The 26247-nt window shown below is 44.0% G+C and overlaps 1 protein-coding gene across 1 annotated transcript; it reads right to left on the bottom strand.

The window, feature by feature from the left end:
- Nucleotides 1-11686: 11686 nt before the first annotated feature.
- On the bottom strand, nucleotides 11687-22549 carry LOC119395017 (uncharacterized). The gene is made up of 4 exons (XM_049416064.1): nucleotides 22403-22549; nucleotides 19407-19607; nucleotides 17810-17873; nucleotides 11687-11724 (listed from the first exon to the last, which is right to left on the bottom strand). The coding sequence occupies exons 1-4, from the start codon at nucleotides 22547-22549 to the stop codon at nucleotides 11687-11689; spliced, it is 450 nt and encodes a 149-aa protein (XP_049272021.1).
- Between the last annotated feature and the right edge of the window lie 3698 nt (nucleotides 22550-26247).

The following is a 26247-nucleotide window of genomic DNA, read 5'->3' as shown; positions in this document are numbered from 1 at the left end:
CAACAATCACTGAACAAAACAATGCATGATCACAAAATAATGCTAGGTCTTAGTTATCAGCTTTGCACCATATGCATGTAACGCAGCCATTCCTTGTTGTAAAGCGTTTATTCAAGCTACATTTATTAAGGCGAGAGGCTTAGATGTCTTGCCAAACGCGTAAATAGACCGTAGGCGTCGAGCTTTATCGTGGACAAGTTATACCAAATTTCATAAACACGTGATGACATCACCGTGTGGCATGATAATGACGTAATAAAACGCCAATACGTGTGACGTCATTAATATGCTATCCTGACGTCACTGTGATGTCACGTGACGTAACGTCACATGATGAAGTGGTCACATGATATCATACCTTGGTCAAAGGTGGTCTGATCACGGATGCATTGCAAAACAAGGTGAGGTGCCTCCGAACCTGGAGGTAGTGCGAAACCACATTAGGTACAGCAAGCTTTCGGTGGATGACGGGGCAAGATCAACACACAGACTGAGAAGATAAAAAAGATGGATTTCGCCTTCGAGCAGTCTTGATTGAATGCATAAGGGACACTGTGAGTTTATTTGGGGACGAGATCCACACTGAAAAACTGGAGCCACCGTCTGCCTGACGTGGTACGAGGGATCACGTAGACACAGTAGCCACGTCGACGGCTTCGGAAGCGCCGAAGCGAGCTGAGAACGAAAGTTTAAATTTCTACCAGCGCTGTGGTTCTCATTAATTGGGGAGGCTCTTTTGCCTCCGGTGTGTGCTTGACAAGACTTGAAAGCCCTACCAAACCTAGCGGATGCCACTGAAAGCTTCTTACACGGTAAACCACTGCTCGGTGCCTCAGTGCATGGCGCGCGCAACGGATCCCGGTGTCATCATTCGCACATAGTTCAGCCTTCTCACGTCACACGTCAGCCTTGCCTCTTGATCTGTGGGCGCGTTAGGGCGCGTTGTCAGTTGCTGTTCCCGGTGTGGTATGAGACGGACGTTCGCTTGCTTGTTCCGTGAACAATGAAAGTGGACGACGTTGAACAAGCCGGCCCTAGTAGGTTGTGTGTTCATTGAAGCTATGCAAGCCGACGACCAAAATTTAACCTCAAGTGTACCCGTGTGAACCGAAAGTTTTCCAAACGCAAGGTGCAAGCGTCAATAAATACACTTAAAGGCCAACTCCGGCGATTTTTTGAGGTCAATCGATCTCAATGAAATTCGCTGGGTACGTTCCTTTGCACGTTTCTGTCATTTATGCCAAATTACAGGCTTGAGACATGTGCAGATTGTTTGCAAATGAATTTTAAAGATCGTTTGCAAACGCCCTCCTGGCTTCCCACAATTATTGGCAACATTGCGTCTGTGATGTCAGTGTTGGGAAGGCGGCGGAAGTGACGCAGCCGAGGGCACCGCTAACTTCGGCGCTTCGGCCGCTACAGCGAGCGTCTGCTGTGCACAAGGCGACAGACAGCGTTGGTTTGGCCGGCGCTTCGCTGGTCGTCCCGGCTGTCACAGTATTCATACTCCGCGCCTGCGTGACCGGCATGCCTTGCAGGACTTCCGGTTCGTTCGTAACAACGTCTACGTCATACGTAGACAGTACACTCGGTTGGGTTTCGGTTTCGGTGTTGCGCTTTTTTGCTTATTTAAAATTATTCTCCAATTTGCCGAGTATTTCTGCTATCGGGCCCATAACAGGAGCGTCTCAGGAACATAAAAGCACCATTACATTGACATGGCCAAAAAATCGCCGGAGTTGGCCTTTAAGTGGAACATGAACAATTACTGCCAGTTGGTCGCATTGGTATACGTGGTTTAAAGTCGCCAATAACGTTAACGTCATATAGTTTTCTTCTAGCGGATTCCAGCGGCAATATTGGAGGCCATAAAACACAATAAGTAATATTCGGCATACAACAAATCGTATGCAGTTAAAAACTCGGTAAAACACCTGAACTGCAGCATAAAATGCGGGGTTTAGCTTTAGAGAAAGAAAGGTATCGATTACAAATAGGGGACTGCCTGTACTCCTTCAGTGGTTCTCACTGCTTACGTTGTGCTAAAGAATACAGCGTACCGAAAATAAAAAAAAAACCACTTCCTCTGAAACTACAGTAGTTCAAACCGAAGAATAATGCAAGCTCTACCCACTACAGTCCTCTCCTATCCAGGGAGAATTTGCCTAGAGCTTCCATCCAATCATATTAGATCATTTTATGGCGCCAAATACTTTTCGTGCTTTTGATGTAGTTGATGTTCGCATTAAGACATAAGTTCGTGCCGCACGATTTAAGTCGAAAACTTCAACGTCATGGCGAATGTCGGAAAAATGCTGAGCGAATCTCATATTTTAGGTAGAACGACGGAACTTTAGCTTTCGATATGCGTCGTATCTACTTTAATAATAATATCTGATGTTTAACGTCCCAAAACCACGATATGATTATGGGGGACGCCGTATGGAGGGCTTCGGAAATTTCGACCACGTGGGGTTCTTTAATAACGTGCACCTAAATCTAAGTACACGGGCCTCAAACCTTTTCGACTCCATCGAAAATGCCGCCGCCGCGGCCGCGGCCGTGATTCGGTCCTGCGACATTCGGGTTAGCAATCGAGCGCCATGTCCACTAGACCATGGTATCTACTTTGGCCCAGAAAAAGTACTGACGGTACCAAATGAAACTAGCACTAGCTCGCCCGGCTCGCTTACGTAGGTGTCTGACAAATGCGCCGTAGTTTTGCGGGCGAAGCTTGTCTATATTCGAAGGTTGTAACCGACAATAGAAAGGCAGCATGGCTGCGCGTGACAGGTTTAGTGCTGCGTTTCACTTTCAAGACCACACAAATTTAAAAGTGAACTTTCAGTTTTAAAATATTTAGTGTATGTTATTTTTTTCTAATTATATCTCGAAAACTCGGAATACGTTACTATATTTCTCATTTTTGATGTTTTTTTTCATCTGAAACCATATTGGTATTCAGTGTTTGGGATAAACTTAGCCCTGTAAAGGATACTCTGTTGTCTGTAGCCTCTTTATGAGGAGAAGCCATGTTTCTGTTGCAGCGGCAACGAGTACAGGGTACGTCGTGCGGCTGGTGAGATGTTCTTCGCCAGGATCATTAAGCGACCACTAAGGTAAGAGAGTATCGTGACAAAAATAAAAGTGACATGCTAGCATGTTTTAGGTCGACACTCCCCACGAAATCCCCACAGCACTTAAAAATCTACACTGTCAGAAGAAACACCGGGCCTGCGCGGAAGCCGCAGAGCAGTCGCAGCGTTCTTTCCGTGCGTCCTTTCTGCTTGGGCAGCGCGTTGCAATTTTCGAGCTGATTGTCGTTCTTCCCGTGACATTTCATTTTGTTGGTATATCATTCATTCTTTCGCCCTTGTGGCAATACAATGCACAACAAACGCTCAAGTACGTCTGTCAAGACACGTTTCACTTTCGTGTTATACCGATTTCTATGACAGAAGGATTAGCCACGTTTCTTTTCTTCTTTCGTAATTTTTTCGTCTTACTTCGCGCGATATCGGTTACGAACACCGGCTGCGGCGGTGGCGGTCAACTACGGCGCCAAAAACTGCCGTCGTTGTGATCTCAAAATAGCTGTCGCTGTAAAAAATGTATGCAGTTACACTCATTTTGAAGGCTAAGGAAGTGCGAAGGAATGATTCGCCTGCTCTTCGGCGACGCTGGCGTTCATGGGCAAGCGAGCTCTGGCCTTCAAAGTGGCATCCTGCTAGACGTGTATGGCGGGGAAGGAAACGTTCTTTTCGGATGCAGTGGCACCGTCACTCTTCGCTCTTTCCTTACCCTCATTTTGTTTCTCCTCACCCTAACTTCCATTTTCCACCCCCTTGCTACACTGTACTATACACGGTTGTGCTTGGCATTTCCCTCCACCTCCTCCGTACCCTCCTAGCTCTCCTACTCGCCATCACATCTCTTTCTTACCCGTTTGCTGTAGTATATATACTATAGAACGCTATGCTGCGCTTTACTTTCTCCCCTTCTCCTCACCTTCACATCTGTTCTCCTCACCCTCATTTCCCTTTGCCACCTCCTTGCTATACTATACTATACAAAGCTATGGTTTCCTCTGCTGGCGTGGCTGGATAGCCGATTGGTTACGAAGCTCGCCTTGGGATTGTGGGTATGCGGGTTCGAATCCCGCTTCGTCAAGTATTTATCTCCTTCTTTCTCTCTTTCTTTCGGTCTCTGTACTCGTTCCCTCGCCTGTCCGAATTATTGGATGCCACGCCGTACAAATCGGCGCAGCGGGAAACCGCGCGCTAGGCACACATGTTCGGGGAACGAAGCGGACACTGACGAAGAGAAAAAAGGGAGCGCGCGCCACTCATGATGATGATAGTTTGTGCGAAGGCATAATGGCACAACGAAAACCATAACAGCCTCGCTGTAAAAAAATCTCTCTTTAGAAAACCATCAAACTGTCATAGTTCAATGCGATGCTAGATATACGTTTGTCCTACAGAGGAAATCAGACAAGAATGGTCCTTCGATTCTCTACTTATAATTCCATTTCTCTCAGCCTGAACTTAACAAGCGTATAACAGTACCACAGAAAGGCACGCATCTTTTGAAAGCCGAGGACAACTGTGTCTGTCAGGCGCAGAAACTTCCCGATCTCTCCATTCGCAAGAATTGAAGCGTGTTCCTTGGAAGTCGTTCTTTAGGGAACGAGAGGAAACTACACGCGTACAGGGGAGAAAATAAACAAGGAAAATGAGTCATACTGAGATACGCCGTCAAAACAAAAAAAAAAAACAGCCCACAACTGCGTCACACGCAAGGCAAAGACGTCTACTCAACGTGACAAACTTCGGCAACGAGCTACGCTGAGAAGAAGTCGCACTGGGCCACCGTTTCGTAGCCTCCGGCCGACGTAGAAACAAAGTGGAGCCGACAAGCGATGTTGAAGCAGTTGGAGAATTGCGTGGTTGCCCTCGAGATAAACTTTTGTTTTCTGTGCTCCTTTTCCTCGATTTACACGCTAACCTTTCTTGACAATGCCGTCTTTTGGCAGCTTCCCTTGGGCGAAAAGTATAAGAGCTGAAACAATTTCTCTTCAGTGGCAAACGACTTTGGTTGGGCGAAGCGCTGCTTTTGTCACCGACGAACGCAAACAGAACAGGCTTCTGGGAATTTACTTGAGGTTAGGAACTGTACGCGTGGTAGGTTTTACGCAAGAAAGAAATTGTAGGACTCGGCCCGAAGCCAACCGACACTTCGCTCAACCGAGGTAAAATCGGTTCGGTGGCTTTCGTGTCGCGAAAAAAAAACCTTTTTCTCAACCCATCATTCATTCAATCGTCAAATTAAGATTGACAATCGAAAAATGTGTCACCGTTAGCGTGTTCTTGCTCCAAGGTTTTGTTAAAACAAAATCGAGGTGGTTAGATGGTTTTTCGTGCGTTCGCTAATGCAGTCTCTTAATCATCGCGATGAAATTTTCATTCGCGCTTCATCAGACAAGTGTTAATGAGAAGACAATGGAAGCGACACGTTGCCTTGTTGCTATGGTGGTGAGGTTGATTTCTCTTGCCCAAACATTGGCTTTATCCGAACTCTACGTGTCAGTACATTGTCCCGCCCAACCAGAAATCACATCGTAGCATCTACTTAATTCTCTCTCTAATGTCGCTTCTGCTGAGGGCAGCCAAAATGGGTCCCTTTGACATGTAAGGCTGCTGTGAATTCCCACGAAATCCTCCCAACACTTACTACATCCAGCAGCTATGGATGAGCGCGTTCGCCAGTTCTAACCTTGAGGATCAGTTAAACCTGGTTGTGGGAAGCCAGGATGCGGCCCGCGCTCAGGGTATTCTGGACTAAAGACGCGTATCCCACGCTGTATTTTGAAATGAAGATATCTGTTATCTCTCTTATCAGATTTTGCTAAGGTGTTGCAACGTGTACATTGACAAAACTGCTCAATGCATTAACGATCACTTATGGAAGCATAAGCTCTGCATGAAGAATTAAAGTGGCTCCCACCTTCTTCATCGCTAATTCCTGTGTGTGAACCTGCGACACCACTGACCAGAATGCTGAAAAATATGGGACTTGTACATGTAAAGTTGCTGAGATCTATTTTGTTAAACGCGGAGGCAATTCATGCGTAAATGAATCATCTCCTCTGCCACGTAACACCGAACTTACATTTGGCGGAAAAACGGTTTTCATTGCGTCTTTTGCGAATTTGATTTATGACTTATTATACTCAGTCCTTTATGCAGAAAGAAATCTCTATAAAGTGTGCGCCTGTCCTCATACCCTCTCTCTATCGCATTTTGCTGCGTCGCCATTTTAGTAATTAAACATTATAAGTATATTTGTGGCAATGGAAGCATAATATCATACCAGAGCTGTGGATCAAGCGAAAGATCTGACTGTCACAAGCTGAGACAGACATCAACAATCAAGTGATAATGCTAGACAGAGTGGTAAAGACGTGTCTGTATTTTACAATATTTTGGCTCGGGTCATTTAACAGCATTTTGAGCCGCAGTGGGTCGCGATTCAGTTCAGCTATAGTTTCTGGAAATGAGAGTGCAGAATTAATACTTCTGTTGAAAACTGTGGCCAACTCAAACACGGCCCCCATAAATTACATGAAAGCATTCGTTCGAGTGCAAATGTGAACATTTGGCCATGCGTTCAGCAGTCAAGGTTTCGAGAAGGTATACACGTAATGCACCTGCCCGTGCTGGAGAGCTACCGGAGCCCTTCAAAAGAGTAGCGGATTACGACTGTTAGGTAGAGAAAATATTTCTTGTTTTGTATCGCGGGAGGTACTCAATATATTGCTGTTTTCGGGTATGGGTTAAAAGCAAGACGGACGAAACATCAGCGGCTGCGTTGTAGGAGGCATCAGGCGCGAGGCCTGTCAACGGCGCTCTTACTGCAATTTGAGCATGTGAGCATGTGCGTCGCAGTGCAGCATATTCTTTAGCCGAGAGCCAATGCAGCTTCAAGCGAATGTAATAGGTCTTACCAATGCTTCCCGTGTATGTTACCCTTATCATAAGGGCGTCAAGCTTGCACAAAAATGACGCTATCTTTCGGCGAAACCCTGCGAATTGTCAATTCAGCAGTGATTCTGCCTTCAGTCGCACGCTCGTTCTCGGAAGCATCGCATCGGAATCGTGCACGTGTGGCTTCTCGCATGCATTCCTGAGGAACCTTTCTCGGCTGCTGACCCAGCACGTAAACGCGGTTTTCACGCAAGAAGTCGCGCAACTCCAGCTAGGGAAAAGGACATTTTCTGAGAACAAAGGCTTTATCTTTTGTTTCCGAGCAGTTATAGCGATACTAGAACGACGCGAGAGTGCACGGCTGGGTCATATGATTTTTTTTATTACTGGGCAAGCCAATGTCACTACTGCTTTGGCAACTCAGAGAAAAGAAAATATTTTATTCATTGAGGCGATTGCGCATTTGGTTGGCGCTATCGATTTTGTAAAGCAGCACGGAGACGTTGCCTACGCAACGCATACTAGCGCCATAGAATTCGCAAGCCTGCCCGGATATGTCGGATGCAGTGCGACATATTTTAGCTTGAGCAATCTCCGAAACAAATGTTCTATAGCTTGCCTCCATTTCAGGGGACCCAGAATCGCAGCAATGCTTTGCTCTTTCAGAAGACCGCACTCATTTCTTGCCACCTGCTTTTTCCCGAGCCTGTATTTACTGGTGATGTCGTGACAACGTTTCCCCTTTACGTGCCATCAAGGCATAACGGGCTCGCTCCAAATATAGGAGATAAATTTTACAAGAAGGCGTTTTTAAGCTTTAGTACCCGTTATGTGAGACGGCCCTGTTCATTTGGTGTTTTGATTCCTCTGTGACGATTGTATGCTGTGGATCTGTGAGTCTAGCCACCCTGGGTGTTGTTCACCATGGTCTACAGGTCGTCACTGCTGCATCACGTGTGCTTTCCGGCTGCAGTTACGACGTCGTTAATGTTCGCATCAGCTTGTCTTTCAACAGCCATGTTTTTGTATTATCAGGAAAAATTAAAAAAATATGGATGTCAACGTGGTTCCAGAGCATAATGGGGTAATATATGTTATCCTTATAAGGACAAAAGGAAAGTAAAAGTACTTTGCATACCTATAAAGTAAGCGCTAGCACGACGGAGACACACCGTGTCCTTCTAGTCTTGCGTTTCCGTCGTGTTCACGCTGATTTTGCAAGTACACATTGTTTTGAACTGGCCCACTTCTATGCCTAAAAGTATATTGTACTACATGTTTAACGTTAATAATGATAGTACCCAACAGAAAAGAACAAATGCTGAAGCAACAAACGCCAATGCATTCTTCTGTTCCTATAGGCTCATGCATTTTTCGAAAATGTATTACAGTACGTTGGTCCAGTTATTTTTAGATTTGTTTTCCTTCAATGATCGCTGATAATAAAATTTACAACTAAAGAAGTCCGATCGTTATCCGCTATAAATAACAAAATCTGATGACTGCTCAACGTGACCTACAAGATAGTAACATTTTACATGAAAGCCTTATGGCTGAAGCCTGCGCAAAAAAAAAAAAACGGGGCACTGTCGTCATGGCAACGCGCTATCCAGTTAAACGCATACATGAATACAAACACGTTTTTGTCGTCAGATAGATATAATTGCGTTCCTTCTCATCGTCAACATCGTTTCGTGTGGATCGTTTCGTCGCCGCCACCCCGTGTTGCTTACTGAGCCATGGCGATGAAGTCACGCCATTGCCGTCGCCATAACAGCGTGCCTTCGTGATTACGCCATGATTGTCTTGCAAAATCGGGCTTACGCCGTTATTATTAAGTCATGATGATCATTGGTTCGTCTTGATTTCATTGCTCTCATTCATGCGCTACCTTTCCGTCGTCATCGCTTCGTCGTCCTTGCTCTGTCGTAATCAACCACTCATCATTCCATTGTTTCCCAGCCTCTCTGACTACGCCATCTCCAAACTGTTGTCGGCGCTGTCGCCTTATCCTGTGGTATACGAATTGCCGATTCGCAACCACATTTTCATGATTCGCTAGTTGCTATGGCACGTCTGTCGTTCAGGCATTGTCAATTTCTCGTCTGCATAAGGCATGATGACAGCTGTCATCATGCCTTATGCCTTTATCATCGTGCTGTCATCATGCCTTATGCTTTGTCATGATGCATGATGCCTGTGTCATGATACATTATGTCATGGTTACAACGTCATCACCAGGCAATCGTTGACGCTCCATTCTCATCGCGCCAGAAAATCAACGCCATCATGTTCATCAAGTCCACGCCAGCAAATCTTCACCAGGCGTAAGTCTGACGTGTTAGGTGCCACAAGCATGATATGATTACGAGGCACGTCCTTCTGGAAGACTCCGAATTAATTTTTTTCACTTGTTCTTTAACGTCCTTCCACATCTGAGATGACGGGTGTTCTTGCATTTGGCCTCCATGGAAATTTGGCCGTCATAACCGGCAATCGGACCCGCGTCCTCGAGTTCGGTAACAGGATAGGGACCTCCCACAAGGCCTGCTTTCATGGTCTCACGGTTGTACGTCGATTGTTGGTCCGGTGGTCAAACTGCATTTCTTGTTTATATCCTCATATTCCAGTTCCCTTGGCATGCGCTTTCTTTTGAGTATTTGAATTGCGCATTTCTCAAGGTAAAAACCTGAATTGCGTTTTAGTAAAAACGAACTTCCCAGCCAATCTGAATATAGGCGATCCTCTTGATGAACGGCTAAGGCTGAATAAAATGAAGGTAGAGGGTAATAAGGTTATGCACAAATTTCCATCCACTTTCAATGCACGCAGGGAATCATAGTATTCCCTTAAGTAGTTAAGTATCTCGTTAAATGACTCGCCGCAGCAGATTAAGTTCGCAGTGAGCACATGGCGTTAGGATACGCAGAGGACACAGAATAATAAACTACACACGAGCTCAGATAATCTAAATAAGACACATTTAACGTATAGCAAAGCTTGCTTCTACATTGTTTAGAATATTCTGATAAGCTTGAGCGCGCAACGCGAACAGTAGAGTTTGTTCTGGAACTTACCCGACCACCACCGACAACAACGGAATCTCCGATGCCACAGGTATAAAACGCCGACGCGCTTTACTGCTGATCAGATTACTGACGACTGATAAAAGTGAATGCCACTATCAGTGTAGAGCGTGTATTGCTTGTTGTTTAACTTTTCATTTCCTGGCGCAAGTTCACCGGAATAAAGAGTTTCTTCTTAAACACGGCCACTGTTGGTCTCTTGAACGTTCTGACCACGTGACAGTATACGCTCTCCGTACGTTATTCCAGGGCAACAGGAATGCTCCAGAATTATCAAGGTTGCGCGAAGGTTTTAGTTGTGCTCTAGAGAAGAGCTGGACTGGCGTAGATTACCCACGTGATCATGGCCTTCCTACCTCCTCTTGTGTGTCCTGAGTGTTCACTTGCCTCATGTTTGTTACTATAAAGTTTTTGTCAAATTATCGTATACTACAATGTAATGAATGTTTAAAATGTTTATGCATTCTCGCGCTCTCTTGTAGTTTGCTTTTGTTATGTAGAAGAAATATAATCTGTTATTATTATTATTATTATTATTATTATTATTATTATTATTATTATTATTATTCAGACTCACTCACTAATCTGCTTTCGAAACATACGCTCGGTCTCGGTCATTCACCTTCATTCACAATTACACTCTAAAAAAATGTCTCAGTTCACGGCAGAAGCTGCTAGTAAATCGGTGCCAGAGGCATTCTGTTAATAAGGAACAGCAGGCTCCGTATCACAGAGACTCCGTTATTTATTTTTCTGTATCCTCTTTCACAGACTCCTTCTGTTATTACGTGCACGTCATATTTCTATCATCCCAAACACAGCAGATCTGTCATCCCAAACACGGCAAATCTGTCATCCCAAACACGGCAAATCTGTCATCCCAAACACGGCAAATCTGTCATCCCAAACACAGCAAATCTGTCATCCCAAACACAGCAAATCTGTCATCCCAAACACTGCAAATCTGTCATCCCAAACACGGCAAATCTCTCATCCCAAACACACCACGACCCTGTAACTAGGAATACAGCACATCTGTTACCTCAAACACACCATGGCCCAGTTACTAGGAATACAGCATTTGCGGTATTCATAAAAGAGAAAAACGAAGGTTGCCGTATAACGGTCTGCCAGTGAATTATTATGTTATTGTGAACGAAAACTGAAGCTCTCGTAAAACGGTTGGTTCAATTTAATGGCTTTTCTGTGCTTGATTAAGGTTTTGTGTCCTGAAGGATTAAGTTTTAGCTTGAAGGAAACAGTTGTTTCACTGAGCATTAAGTAAACTTAGTTTCGGTAGTATCTTAGTTTGTGAAAAAACACAAGCCCTTGTTCAATTGTGGAGAGGCGTGAAACGTCAGTACACTGTAGAAAAGCAGACGTTTCATAGGAATGTTTATGGAGCTGCTTAAATTCTCACAGTAGGGTGTTTTATCATATTCAATTACACAACACTTTTTCTACACCACATGTGTGTACATTTGACAGCACTATTTCAACCTACACTAGTGCTGTCTTCATGTACTGTGCATGCGTGCACCACCTCTGCTGCAGCATGCCATATGAATAATAATGCACCTTTGAAAAAAACATGGATGAATTTATTAACGCGTGTCACAAGCCAGCCAGCTGCCACTTCAGCACGTTCATGTCTGAAAGGAATTTTAAAAACAAGTGATCAAAACACATCCGAGAAGCAACAACGTACACTCTTTATAATGCCTTCTCTGCACGTGTATATGGCCTTTGATGCGCATATCCAAAAAGTAGGGGCAGTGCACTTAAGACATTTCCCAACTGGCTCTGATCACACTCAAGAGTGAGCAGCAACATTTTCAGAAATACTATACATACTGATCTCCAACTGTACGTTCTGCTGCTAAGCTCTGTGCGCCACACACAGACAAAATATGGCTGAGCTTTGCTTAGCAGAGTTCATTGATCATAGAATGTGTTTTTCTTTATGCCGGAGGGGTTTTTGAGGAACCCTTTAAAAACTGAAAAAGCTTGACCTCAACTAAGAAACATATGTGAATATAGACTACACTTAGTGGTTTAGATCAGTAGCGTAGCTAAGGGGTGGCATACCGGGCCCGTCGAAATTTTTTTTCTCCATGACATGCATATATAGTGCAAAATGCGCATTTGCCTGCCCGGCCCCCACCTTCAGATCGAGGCGGTGCCCCCCCCCCTAAAAACTTTCTGCCTACACCCCTGATTAGGTGGATGAATTTCCCAACCCCATGTAACATAAGCATCAGTGAGATTGATTACTAGGAGAAAATTAAGGTCAAACTTTCGATTTTTCTCTTTTCACTTCATGCTATATCCTTTGCACAATACACAGTATCTCGTCAAAATGGCTGACTGGGCGTGTTGGTGATTCATTCTGCTTGTTTGAAATGCGAGCGCTTAACGTATACAAGGACGTAAGCGCCTGTCCGTGTGTTATTTCTTTACGTCCTTGTCTACGTTAAGCGCTCGCATTTCAAGCAAGCAGAACAGTATCTCGATTGAGAGTAGAACAAAAACTTCACCTTCATGTGTCGACTCTTGTGAAATAATAGGAGTATGTTTTGACAACAATCAGAAATATACTTAATAGTCCTGATCATGCATATCATGCATACGCTCCTTGCTTATAAGCAACATGCTCAATAAAAGTCAAACTGTTACATGCCTGGAATCAAAGCATAAGCAACATCAAAAAGGCTTACAAATAAACTAAAATTGAAAATATGAAGCCACAATCAAGTTAATGTCCTGCTGAAATAGCCAGGTGTCATAAAATGTGCAGGACACACACTCACACTTTCACTGACTGAACCGCAGCTTCTGTGCCAACTTGATTATCTTCGTATGCACATTAGTGCGAGATTTCTGCCCACCTTCGCTCCTGCTGCCCTTTGACGGGTTGATGTCAAATATCTGCCTGCAAAGGAAATAAACACAGCAGACACACATCATATTGCTGACATGCATCAAGTAAAGAAGTAGCTTTTTCACCTGCCAGAGGCAGTAGATTAGAAAGCATCCAAAATGCACCTGTTTGTTTATTATCTAATTTGTAAAGTCATTCTTCCATATATGGCATTCAATATACTATCCAGTCAGAGTCAAATTATCATACTAATAAAATAATGCCAGACATTAGTATGGCTATGTCTTGCTGTTTAATGACTAATACAATCAGACCACGCCTTACACTGCCTGTTTAGTTTACTTCTCAGAAAAATGCCAAATTTCATTTGCAAATTTAGTAGATAACACTTATTTTTGTGCATATTATGCACACAATTTGGTATTACTACTACTTTGCTCGTTTTTCTGTAAAGTAATATAGGTGCACACAAACAGCAGCAGCAGCAGCGTTACACCTTTGAGATTTCTCTAACAATCTTAAGTGCCGAGGGGTTACTCCGCAGTAGTTTACTAACTCAGTTTCAGTATACACTGTAGTAGAAAGCTCAACCACCAGTGCCGATTATTTGCACCAGTTAGCCAGTTCTCAAATTCCATCCAATGAATGCAAACTGAAAGGGACAGTGCTCTTAGCACTCCTGGTGTGCAGGCCATGCGCCTAATAATTCATTTTCAGCATTTAATTTTGAATCAGTTCCGCAAGGTTTAGCTCCCGCTAACACGAGACGATGGTATTAGACCAATCACTCATTTGTGCGGCTTTTTTCGACAAGAGTATAAAAAAATATGCAGTAGAAGCAGGCGCAAAGCACTTATATTTTCTCAAGTCACAAGGTTTAGAAGATTCTGAAATAAAAATTGACATCACAAGAGCAAAAAGTGTAGCCATAAATAACCAAGGCCACACACAAACACGGCTGCCTTACCCCCTTTACATTAGCAGGTAGGGAGGAGGGTCCCACAGTATGCTCTTCTGGTTCCTCAATGCCAGAAAAGTTTTAGAACTGTTCTCATTTGTTATTTTTATTTCGAGTGGCTGTTTATCAGATTTATGGCCATGCCTATACAATCGGGAGGACTAGCCAGAAATTGGGAGTCGACTGGGCAAATCAGGAGAGTTGGCAGGCACGATTATGAGATGCTTAATGGAGGCCTTCAGAAATTTTGACCATCTGCTGTTCCTTATATGCAATGACATCATTCAAACTTGAATTAATAGAGTTGAAAACAAACAGGCAAATTGGTAATGCTACTACTAAAACCTGTAAAATCATGCACTCGACAGGCTCATGTGTTGCATAAGGATGTCTCATACCTTTGCAGAAACTCCAGACTGGTGGAGGCGCTACTTGCATAGGCCATGTTCAATACATAGTAGCAGAGAAAGACTAGGCACGTGGCCTCCACAAAATCACTTGGCTCACTAAAAAGGAGCTGATGTTCAGTTGCCACGAAGCATTGCCTCTTAAAGATGCTTCCTGTAAAATAACGAGAACACAAGTGTATTCTGAAAACATCCATGGCTATTTCAATATCTACTCTGCTGCCCCTTCCCAAGAAAGGCAGATTTCAGTTATATTTTCTTTTAAAGCACTATCTTGAACTTGCTAATAAATGTTCTCACTCACAACATGCAATTTACAACGCGCTAGCAGTTGTAGAGCTGTTGATGGGGTGTTTGCAGTTGTAAAATTATGTAATAAAACTAAAGAAATAAAGCTTGATTGTGCCTGAAATATTATCATGACAATTACATATTATGCTACATTAGAGATCGAGAAGAGTTTCGAGTTCATCTTTGTGAGGCATTAACATTTTTTGTGCTATAGCAGTAAAATGCATTTTAAGTCGTCTGAAATATGTGCAGCGCAATCTACTGTTGAGGGCAACCAACTCTGCTAGTGCCATCACTGCAAGTACTTGAAAAACTGGCTAAACACACTGAACAAGTGTCTATGAATGTTTTGGTAGCACATTTCACTCAATTATGCAGTTGCAGCACCGTATGGTGCCAGAAATATTGTGACAACACTTACTGGACAAATATTTAAAGGGGTACTAACACCATATTTTAAAGGTCTGTTTACACTGCTATGCAAATCTCCTGTATACAGAAGCCACTCTGAGCTAGTGTAAGGGTCAGAGAATGCTGGCGAGATATTTTATTTTGATAATAAAGTCAATTTTCTTGTGGCGCACCTACCGACATCGACACTAGCTTGAGGTCAGGCTACAGTATGAATTCTGGTGACTTCACACAGTAGTCTGGCTGGATGGTTGCGATGATGCCAGGCATCAAAACTTCCAAAATGGCTGCTTGTGCATCAGACTCGTGAGTGGGCTTTATTCAGAACACATATTTCTACATATTACAGTTTGTTAATTCCTCATCTATGTGCATTATAGACTTTTGTTCATTCTGATACAATCTGAGCCAAATGTCGCTGCCCTATCATTGCTCTGTTCATAACGAAAAAGCCTCGGAAAGCTCAGGAGCCAATTGGTCAAGGCTGCATCTCCAAATCTTTGTTCTTGCCAGTAATGACCGGCACAGCTTTCTACAAGTAACCAATGGACATTCACTGAAGCCAGTGGCAGATAAGACCCTTGTCAGGAATCAACAGCTGGTGTTCTCTGCACTGTTCATTCATACATTGGCCTGTTTGACGTAAACATTCCTACAGGTCTGGGGGATTTCGTTTACCAACTTTACGAGAAACCAACGAACTGAGAGGTGTGGCACTTAGCGCAATCTTGCATACTCCTACTAGTGGAATGTACAGTCGCACTCAGTATGACATGCAACACGGGAGCACGTGTCCTCACGAGTTCAAAGATTGCACATGGGGTCCACTAGCCCTTACTTCCATTACTAAACGCGTTTCCCTCACTTGGGTATGAACCCAAATAAGAAAATAATATTTAGTTGTTGAAACAAAAACAAGATCAAGCCATGCGTAACCTTTGAACCCGTGAGGCCACGCGCTCCCGTGTTGCAAGTCATATTGAGCGCATCTGTACACTCGCAAAACTTTCCCAAGGCTTCTTTAAAAAAACATGCTATAGCCTTTTTCACAGTCTTGGAATATGCACAATCATAAAACAAGTAGGGGTGTGCGAATAGTGAAAGTTCATCTCGAATCGAATTCGAATCGAGTAGTGCCGAATAGTGGCCAAAAATATAGAATATCGAATAGTATATTAACACGAAATGTATACCGCCAGCTACGGCAAGAGAAAGGAAAAATCAGGGACGATACGTCGTGGTGACAGCTTTATTACGCGCTTGCTCGAGAGGGTGTTTTTTTCAGCTTTCATGGGCGCACAAGCATGTTTTAGAAGAGACGCCGTTCCAGTTAGCAGCGGCATGCCAAACCTTTTGATGGCTAACAGAGGGGGGTACGGTATAGCTATATTTTTCCCCTTATGGTCGCGCAATAGGGCTTATATCTGACAACGGTGATGCTGTGCTTTATCCTCGTGAGTGCTCCGGGTCCAAAAATCTTGGGGCGTCCGTTTTAACTGCAGTGTTTTAACTGAGCGCCGGAACAATGGTAGTTTCTGAACGAGTGGTGCGGTGCGGCAGTGGCGACTGCACAGTGTCAACATATTTTCACGTGTGAAGCCAATCACCCAAGGTATCGCGGGCCAAAATCAGGACGTTTTACGGCGCTTGCGGCGTACGCGACCGAACTACGCAAGAAGTCCGTGCCTTCGTTTCGGAAGCGAAGTTGGAAAGGGCGTGACAGTTCTCTCACGTGTTTCTTTTTTTTTACATGCGGAAATGGCATAATCTTCTTCAAAACAAACATAGGCTCACTTGTTAAGTAGAATATCTGTGAAAGTTTTAACAATGGCCTAATGTACGGACGTTAGCGGTAGTTTTAGCCACCCCACCAAAACCAAGTTGCACCATTCGCCTTTGTGCCGTTTCAGATATTTGTCCTGTCGAATTATTTGAAACTTCAATACTAGCTATTCGAAAGTCGAATCGAATTATTCGATTACTTATTATTCGATTCGAATTCGAAACACAAATATTCGCACACCCCTAAAAACAAGTCTTTTCAGGCTCGTGGTAAGTATGTTCAGCAGGTATGATCTGGTGTTAAGCATAGGTTAATATCAAAACACAGCATTCTATTTTGGCCAGCTAATTTGTGGGTGAAGGCTACACCCTCCTGTGTCATTCAAGGTAAAAGCTATATGCCCCCGCATAGCCTCCATGAGTAGGTGCGCAAGATTGCACTAAGTGCCACTCCACTCAGTTCGGCATGCGCTCGTCAATTTGCAAAACGAAATCACCCAGACCAGGAGGAATGTTAACATCAGTCATACAGGCCAATGTATAGATGACCGATGTAGGGAACACCAGCCTTTGATAAAGACCAGACAAGGGTCTTACCTGCCCAACGAGTGCATGCCCATTGGTCACTAGTAGTAAACCATGGTGGACTTTACTGGCAAGGACAAGAATTGAAATGCAGTTGTGACCCTATGGCACATATAAGCTTGCCCAGGCTTTTTTCCTAATGAACAAAATAGACGATTGTATCAGTGATACATCGCTCAGAATGCATCAGAACGAACGCAGGTTTCTTGCATGAGTAGATACGTGTGCTGAATAAAACCCAGTTGCTAGTCTGCACCCATCCTTTCACTCTTCTTGTCCAACAAGATGCATTATTGAAGTATATAAGTATCTACTGCCCCTTGTAGCTGTAGTTAAACTCACACTCATGATGTAAAGTGTAATCAAGACAATTTACTCAAAATTCTCGCACAACAGATAATAATGTCAACAAGGGAACCCACCCAGTACAATGATTGTGGGCGTTGATGGCAACTCTGGAAGCTTTTCAGTGATGCTTGTTCCCTCCTGGATGAGCAAAAAGATCCCATGTACACAAAAGCACAAAGAGACAACTACAGCTGCTGCCATTCCAATATATCAATCATTAGAGATGCAATGCCCCACAATTCCATTTTCTACTAAGGTTCCTTGTCTATTGCACACTGTGTACACCAAGTACAAATTTCCTACCTGGGAGCCTCGAAATTTGGAAGAACTACAGCAAAGTAGAATGGGTAGAGAGCACGCAAGAAAACTTAATCACATTTCTTTTTTTTTCTCAGGATCGCAGAAATATCATAGACACCTCTGAATTACTGCAGGTAAGTTTATCAATGCTGGTGATCATAGTATTGCCCAACATTATTTTGCACGTATGCATGCATGTGAGCAATCAAGGGACAAAATGTGCAACATCTTGCAACAGCTCTGGCCCCTTCCCGCTCTTAGTACCCTTCACTGCATGACAATAAGGCACTACAGCCAAGGTGACATGGAACATTGTTCTGCAGTGCATTTGGCATTGCAAAAACTAAAATAAGTTATGTGCATGTGGCACTTTGACTGCACACAGACACTCATGTCCTATGGAGCCTAAAACGGCTAGTAAAACAGGTCAATGCGCTGTGGTTCACTAGCGTGTGCCACACCCCAACACAGTTTTTGTTGCATGAAGCCTTGTGCGCTTCATGCAACAAGACCTTGCTAGCAATCATAACTCATTTTTCACAGCGCTACGTCCCTTATCTCATTCACTCTGAGAACTTCACAGTAGGGTGCTAGTGTACTTCACCCCCAATCCAAGTGGCTCTGACGAAACAATGGCACCTGTATGCACCAATTGTCTGCTCAGTGGCGGTGCATTTCGTTTTTTCAGAGCTTTGTTGTGACTACCACAACCACACATTGCAATTGCTAGGTGCTGAAATAACGAGTCTTTCTTTTAATGTACAATGGCAGACAATGTCTCTGACGTTAACCAGAGTGAGTTAAAAAAAATTCAAAATTGCCTTTTTTAAACTATCTTCAAATACCGAAATTTCCTTAAAATGAAGCACAAAGGCAAAAGGTATGCAAAGCTCCATTGTCCTCACTTTAACTTGTGCCCAGCAATAAATTTCTGAATTAGGAATGTTGGATGTTTATCATAATTCTTCACTGTTTCACAAAATTTCGCTGCATCAAAGTCAAAAAATTCTCATACGGTAGCATTGCACTTATTCTTTATGGGGAAAAATACTGTGATTAAGAAGTGTAAAAAAGTTAAGTGTGCTCAAAGTTCAGAAATTATGAAATTGGGAGAAAGCTGTTTTCAGTGGTCAAAATTTATATCCTTTAAGGCAAACGAAACCCTTTTTTTCATGAAATTAACCTTAAGAGCCGAAAACCTGCACACTACATTTCCTAAAATCGAGATCCTGTTCGTGCCCCTGTGGAGTTTACCATACTTTTTTTCCCAGACCTTCCAAAAGCTGTTCTCAACAAGCCAATATGTCCCTTTCTCGAAAAGTTGTTACTGTCAAATTTTGTAATAATATAATGCAACAAAGTGAAACTTACTTCAAATACATGGTAGAGGTATTTCATGTCCTCCTTAAAATGCGCACAGAGGAAGGGTAGCACAGAGACCTGGACTGCATCTTCCCTTTGTACTTCGTCTCGTACGCGCACCACTAGTTCCATAGTGTCTTTTGTCGGTGCCTCCTCCATCATCTGGAATATTAAGGGGGCCCAGGCCGTCATCCTTTCCTGGAAGACTGCCTGCAATTATTCCAAAATCAAACACAGTAAATAACACTAAATCTATTTGTAGGGACATTAAAGTGAAAAACTGTTTCAAATGTACAAGTGAAATACCGCCCTACAGTACTAAAAATGCCACTTTTCCTGCAATAGCTGTGGCAAGCCAAAAGAGAAAAGACAAAAAAACAGACTGGTGGGGAATGTCATCCTGAAACTACTGCAACAGCTTACTAGAATGTGTTGGTCACCTAGTTGGTTAATGGTGAAGAAAGGTTAACCCATATATGCCCAAACTCAGAAAAATTGACAAAACAAATATTTTTTTCACAAAAAGTGCACTTCTACCCTCAAAAGAAAGCTCAAGTTCTTTATTTACTGCCAGGTAAACACAACACTGTTTTTGAAGCTGTCCTATACATACAGGACACTGGGCATTAGGGGTGCTATGTGCGGGTGTGGTAAGCCTTGAAACATTTCACGTGCACATCGACATTGCACTTATTCCTCCCCATGACGTCTTTCATACAAAGCACGCATTTGCCCGGAGAAAGCGGTCGGCATTTCACGTGCACTTTTTCGTCTCCATGACGTCTTACACACAAAGCACGCGTTTGCCCGGAGAAAGCGGTCAGCACGTGGCAGCATGAAAAGCAAGCAATGTCTAGGTTTGCACACGTTGAGAATGAGGCTTGCTTGATGTGCTGTAGGTGGCGCGAGTCATCAGCTAAAGAAAGAGCGATGTTAGAGTGCATCAAAGAAGCATCCTATATGTAGGACACTGGGCATATATGGGTTAAGGACGCAACCCACGTAGACAAAAAAAAGAAAGGGACAGGATATAGCGTCACTTGCAACTGATTTTATTTGAAAAAAAGGCTCTTTTCTATATACAAGCAGACATGTGCACAGTTACATTTGCGTAGGAGCATACATTCCACGTTTATGACATCAAATTAAAAAATTGCTGCCTTACGCAGGGCAACAGACGTGCCACTGATGCACACATCTCGTTTCACTTTGATCAAATATGCCTCCAAAAATTCACGTGCCATATTGTTGTTGCTCCTTCCGAATATGCGAATACAGTCGACGTCGGATTTCCCGGACCCTCAAGGGACTGCGAAACGTCCGGAAAAACGAATGCACGCGAAAACGCACTTTTTAATAGGTATTTTTCTCTGACGGCGAAGGCCACGGACGGAGCACTGGATTCCTATTGGAATTTAGTGAATGCATCGTTTAGGTGGCTCTAAAAAGAGCCGTTTATAAGAGAAAACGAAATCCGATGTAGCCGGCGCTACCACATTGGTCAACACTTTGGCGCAATAATGTCGCTTATTTTCTTTTGCATGGCGTTCTGCTTGCCCGCGATGATGTCTGCCTCAATTTCAGGTAGCCTCATGTTGCCTCATCGATGACAGTGTCATCAGCGCAACAGTAAGGTTTGGCTAAGCTACGGCTGGCTACGGATTGGCGTGTGCTAGATTGTGGCATTTGCGGTTTCAAGGGTACAGTAACCGCTGCGCGCTGCAGCTGGCCGCACCTGTTCCGGCGGTGCGAGCATGGCCTCCAAGACACGCTATCTCAGAGGCCGTGGTGCGAAGTACGGGGGGTTCGAGGATACGAGAAAAACAAAATGGCGGCCTTGATGGCGACTTCGAGTCAGCAGTTCGCGGTAAAAAGTCCGGAAAATCGGACGGCGAAGGCTATAAGCATCCGTCAGACTTTTTAATACATTGCCTCTATGGAGAACTTGACGGTGCCACAGATGAGTCCGGCAAATCGAACGTCGACTGTATTTGCAAGGTGCTGCCCACACATGCAGAATTCACAGTGCGTAGGTAAATGAACACTCATCTTATTTTTAATCGAAAGCTCGTGCTCCCTTGCCCCGTCGTTAGTGCAGCATCCGGTCTGGCCGGTATAAACTTTGCCATATGTAAGTGGAATTTCGTAGACCACACACACTACCCAAGGTACGAACAGCCTTGCATGCTTTTTACCACAAAGGGTCAGCTTTTGCGGCGCTGCAATGTGTGGACACAAACCAGCCAACTTCTGTGGGGCTTTGCAGCATGGAAGTTTACCCTTTGTGGTTTTTTAAAAAGCATGCAAGGCTGTTCGTACCTTGGGCGGTGCTCGTGGTCTACGAAATTCCACTTACATATGGCAAAGTTTATATCGGCCAGACCGGATGCTGCACTAACGACGGGGCAAGGGAGCACGAGCTTTCGATTAAATCTAAGATGAGTGTTCATTTGCCCATGCACTGTGAATACTGCATGTGTGGGCAGGACCTTGCAAATATTCACATACTCGGAAAGAGCAACAACACTGTGGCACGTGAACTTTTAGAGGCATATTTTATCAATGTGAAACGAGGTGTGTGCATCAGTGGCACGTCTGTTACCCTGCGTAAAGAAGCAGCGCAATTTTTTAATATCATGATGTCGTAAGCATGCAGTGTATGCCATTGTCCTGCGCAAACGACATGTATATAAAAAGGAACCTTTTTTCAAATAAAATCAGTTGCAAGTGACGCTCTATCCTGTCCCCTTCTTTTTTCATCTGTGCGTTACGTCCTCAACCTTACTGCACTCTGACATTGAATTTCAACAGTATCTGTTAGGGCAGGGTTTGTTCTTTATGGGTAAAAATAGACTACAGTGATTGCATTTCCATGAATTACCAATGCCATCAAGCACCGTAGAAAGTCCATAATTTTCAAAGCACACACATAATCTTGGATTGTGATACTCGATTTCGACCTAAACAAATGGTCCTTTCTTGCAACAACTAATATAACATCTCACCTTTACATTCTTCCCCAGAAGTTCGTTGGCATGCTGGTAGAAAAAGGGTTTCACAAACAGCAAGGGCCACTCTTCTTGAACCTCTGATGTATGCGGCAGGGGGTCCTTGTTAACGAAGTTCCTCTGCTCCACGTACAAGTCCTTCATGTACTCCAATGAAAGGGGTACATTTATGTCCCGGGCCCCTTTCCTGCCTTCCCGTTTTAAGAATTGAATTTTTTCAGTAGGGTCATTAGGCGGCTCGATTAATCTAACTGGCTGCCAGTTTGCGCACCCATATGCCCACTTTCTTATTTTGCTGTTTGCCCTCTTTGAGGGTGAAGCTGAGCGTTTTCCTCGGCTCATGTTTTCAATTCGGTTTTCCAGCTGTTGGAAAAAGGAATCGTAGCCCCTGCCCAGCAGCTGACCATTGATGCCACGATCTTCTAAAGAAAGTGGATATGCTGCCACAACTTGCGCAGCTGCACTCCGTATTTGTTCCCTTCGTGGCCTGCAGGACTTTTCTGACAACTGCATCCCTATAATCCTCACAAGCTCTCTCCTTTCCCTTGGAGGAAGGGGTATGGACGCTTCTAGAGCTTTCCGCATAGCGGCTGAAAGGCAGTCCAGAGACAGCAGCTGGCTCATATCCCCAGTTTCTTGGCCAGTTAGCAGTGGCTGCTCCACAAGGTCAGTTGGGTCTAGGGAATGAAACGAAACCATACAGGTATTAGCAGAAGAGCTGAAGTTTAAAGAGATACAGAACAAAATCTTCAGCCAAATTGAAAGACTGGCTGCTGAAATCAATAGACACAACCTTCATTTCACAACCACGTATCTCCCGACCCACTCTGCTCCCACCGGTTCCCAGGATCACTACAAACAGCACCGGCAGAGAACAAGGATCCTGGTTGGGATAAAACAACAGTGCTTTTGTGGAAGGTGGAGAGTAGGGTGAAAAATGAGGTGGCTCATGTGCAGCTGCCGCGCTCCGACAATTCACCAAAAATATAGCCGATTGTTCAAACATATGTGAAATAAACTGTTTATCAGAACAGTCGTGTCTTCCACGTAGAATTTTAATGTTTTCACCAGTTCTTCCAATTTGTGTACAGTACCCCTTTAAGCTTGTCGGTACATTGAAATATTCAGGTTCACAGGCTAACCAGTGTTATTGGGAAAATCATATATAAGAGAGCAGGGTGCGCAAGAATCCCTGGTATAATAACGGCAACGAACAGCTAGAGTTCTGCCTAAGTGATACAGTAGAACCCAGATTATACGACTTTGAGGGGTACACGCAAAACCGTTGTATAATCCGGGCATCGTATAATAAAAAAACTAAGAATATAGGCAGTGGCAATCAGCCTTGCCTAGAAAAAAGGGAACAACCTGAATAAGCCCATGACACGACCCTGCGCTTTTCCAAGGAAGGTAGATTAAATTGTTTTTGAAAATGGCAGCGAATGGCAGCATTACTTAGTTGAAATAAGTGTGAGCGAATCGTTATCCTCAACTTCAAAAACTTGAATCCAGTGCGCATCTTTCTCCCTATAAATAGAGTTCAAAAGTTGCCTGTGCGTGAAAATGGAATCGAAACTGCGTTGGCAACAGCCTCCCATCAGGGGAGTCAGACACGGTGTCATCGCCATCACATAATGGCAACAGAGCACGAGTTTGTGTAGAATGCTTTCGTGCTCTACTGAGCTGCGTGCATCGTATTTGTGCCCTTGTGAAGTGTAACTGGTGATGTCCCGCTGTTGTTATGAACGTTCACGTCAAGCGAAAGTTATTTTGCATGGTGAAAATAGCTGCATCGCCTCCTTTTGTGTGCTCAAGGCCTGTGACTGTGAGTGCCGCAAACAAGGGCAGGAGACCAGCTGTATGTCGACCAGGAAGTTTCCATGGACCGAAAACGTGAAAATATCTGGATCTCACAATGACCGGTCAGCTGAAGCTACTCAGTGTGGAGAGAGCCTTCTAGGTAACGACCCTGGATATGCACGCAACCGACCCACGAAACACGAAACCTCTATAAAACGTTTTATACAGGTTTATAGGGGTTTTAAACGTTTTAAAGACGTTTTATAGGGGTTTTGTGTTTCGTGGGGAGGCGTATTCAGAAGCTATCCTAAAAGCCAGGAAAACTGGATTGCAGAAGCGCATGAACTGCCAGGAGAATAAATTTACTGTCTCACTCTCTACTTTTCTAATCGTCGACCAAGGGGAACGAGAGTTGTTATTGTTCATTCGCAAATACTTGGTCAGCGTTCAGACACGAGTAAAGAAGACGATTTTTTTTCTCGGACAGAATCAGAAAGTCGTCGTAAGATGCGGGGTCAGTGGAAAATTGCGTCGCATAACCAAGGTTTTTATTACGTTATTTCTATAGGGATTTTGCCGGGACCAAACTGATTCGTCGTGAAATGCGGGTCGTCGAAAATCCGGGGGACGCATAATTGAGGTTCCACTGTAATTTGGTAAAGTCGAATGCACCATAAGGGTTGCGACAATGGCATTCGAGCTGTTTGTAGCACTGCAGAAATAAAGACGAAAGTGCTTGTCAATATTACACGAGGGTCCCATCAGAATGACTCAATGCCATATCTACAATGCCAGCTGTGTCGGCAGCTGTGATCTTCAGGACTCTGCCCAAATAACATGCATACACCTGATAATGATGCATGCAATCAGGCCTCAAGTCTCCATGTAGCTTGCCTTCACGTATGCATCGCTGCAAATGACTGCCGTTGCTGAACAGGTGTGAACTCTCAGTACTGCATCCTTGAAGCTCATACCGGTGCCATGACTGTAGTGCAATATGCATGTAGCACAAGACCACGCTCAGGCTGCAAGAACATGTGAATAGTGCTCTCCCTATGCCAAGAGAACAGCAAACCAGGTGTGGATCCAAAAATCTACCTATATAGATAATTTGCCTCTTTATCAATTATGCAAGAGGGGCTCCTCCGCTGAACCACAAATGCGTCTGTATATTTCCCTGCACCCTGCATTTGTAAGCGCAGAGCACTTTAGAGGCCCGGCTTGTCGTCTATCCATCTCGTGTGGCGTGATCATGCTCACAGTACAGGCCATAACAGGGCTAACGATGCTCAAACCTGGGTTAAAATGAACAAACAAGATATAAAATAATATAATTAAAAGAAATAGCCAAGCAGTAATTGAACTAATTAACTTAAAATCGCTGAAACATTTAGGAAACATGGGGCCGACTCCGGCGGTGCACAAGAGAGGGTGCTATCGCCTTGCTCCCCCTGCACCACATCTGCCGACGTCGTTGCGTCATCGGGGAAGCAGCGCGACAGAACTCACTGCAGAAGACTTATCTCAACTGCTGTAACTAGCAGGAAGTCGATAATGCGCAGCAAAAAGTAGTACACATGTCACACAGAGTTTCTACTCGTGCCGGGGAAATGCTACGTGCTTACCTCAAACATTGGAGTCATTGACTTATTCGTAAATGGAGCAATGGGAACTTTACGAACAGGAATCGCTGGGCGCCTGTACTACACACTTTCTCAGGCTTCACAGCAGTGGAGCTGCCCTATGTTTTTTGGCCTTCATGCCAGCTGACAATCTGACACCTGTTTACAGCAGGAAACCCACATGCTACAGATTTTCAAATGAAATAGACCCTTCTTCAACCTTAGTTGGGTCTACTTATTTTAATATTGCCACAACCTTTGCTTTCAATAAACTGCACTACAACAGACTGTAGGCAAAAGGAAATGAAAATAAAAGCAACTTTTCCAAATCAGGCGCATACAACGTACTATTGCTGCGCTTACAGGGGCTGACAACAGGCTTGACCATGCCACCCAGGGTGTAGCCAGTATTTTCAGTTT

This window comes from Rhipicephalus sanguineus, chromosome 5 (genome assembly GCF_013339695.2).
Source record: "Rhipicephalus sanguineus isolate Rsan-2018 chromosome 5, BIME_Rsan_1.4, whole genome shotgun sequence".
Classification (NCBI taxonomy): domain Eukaryota; kingdom Metazoa; phylum Arthropoda; class Arachnida; order Ixodida; family Ixodidae; genus Rhipicephalus; species Rhipicephalus sanguineus.
This window is presented reverse-complemented; position numbering and strand designations above follow the sequence as displayed.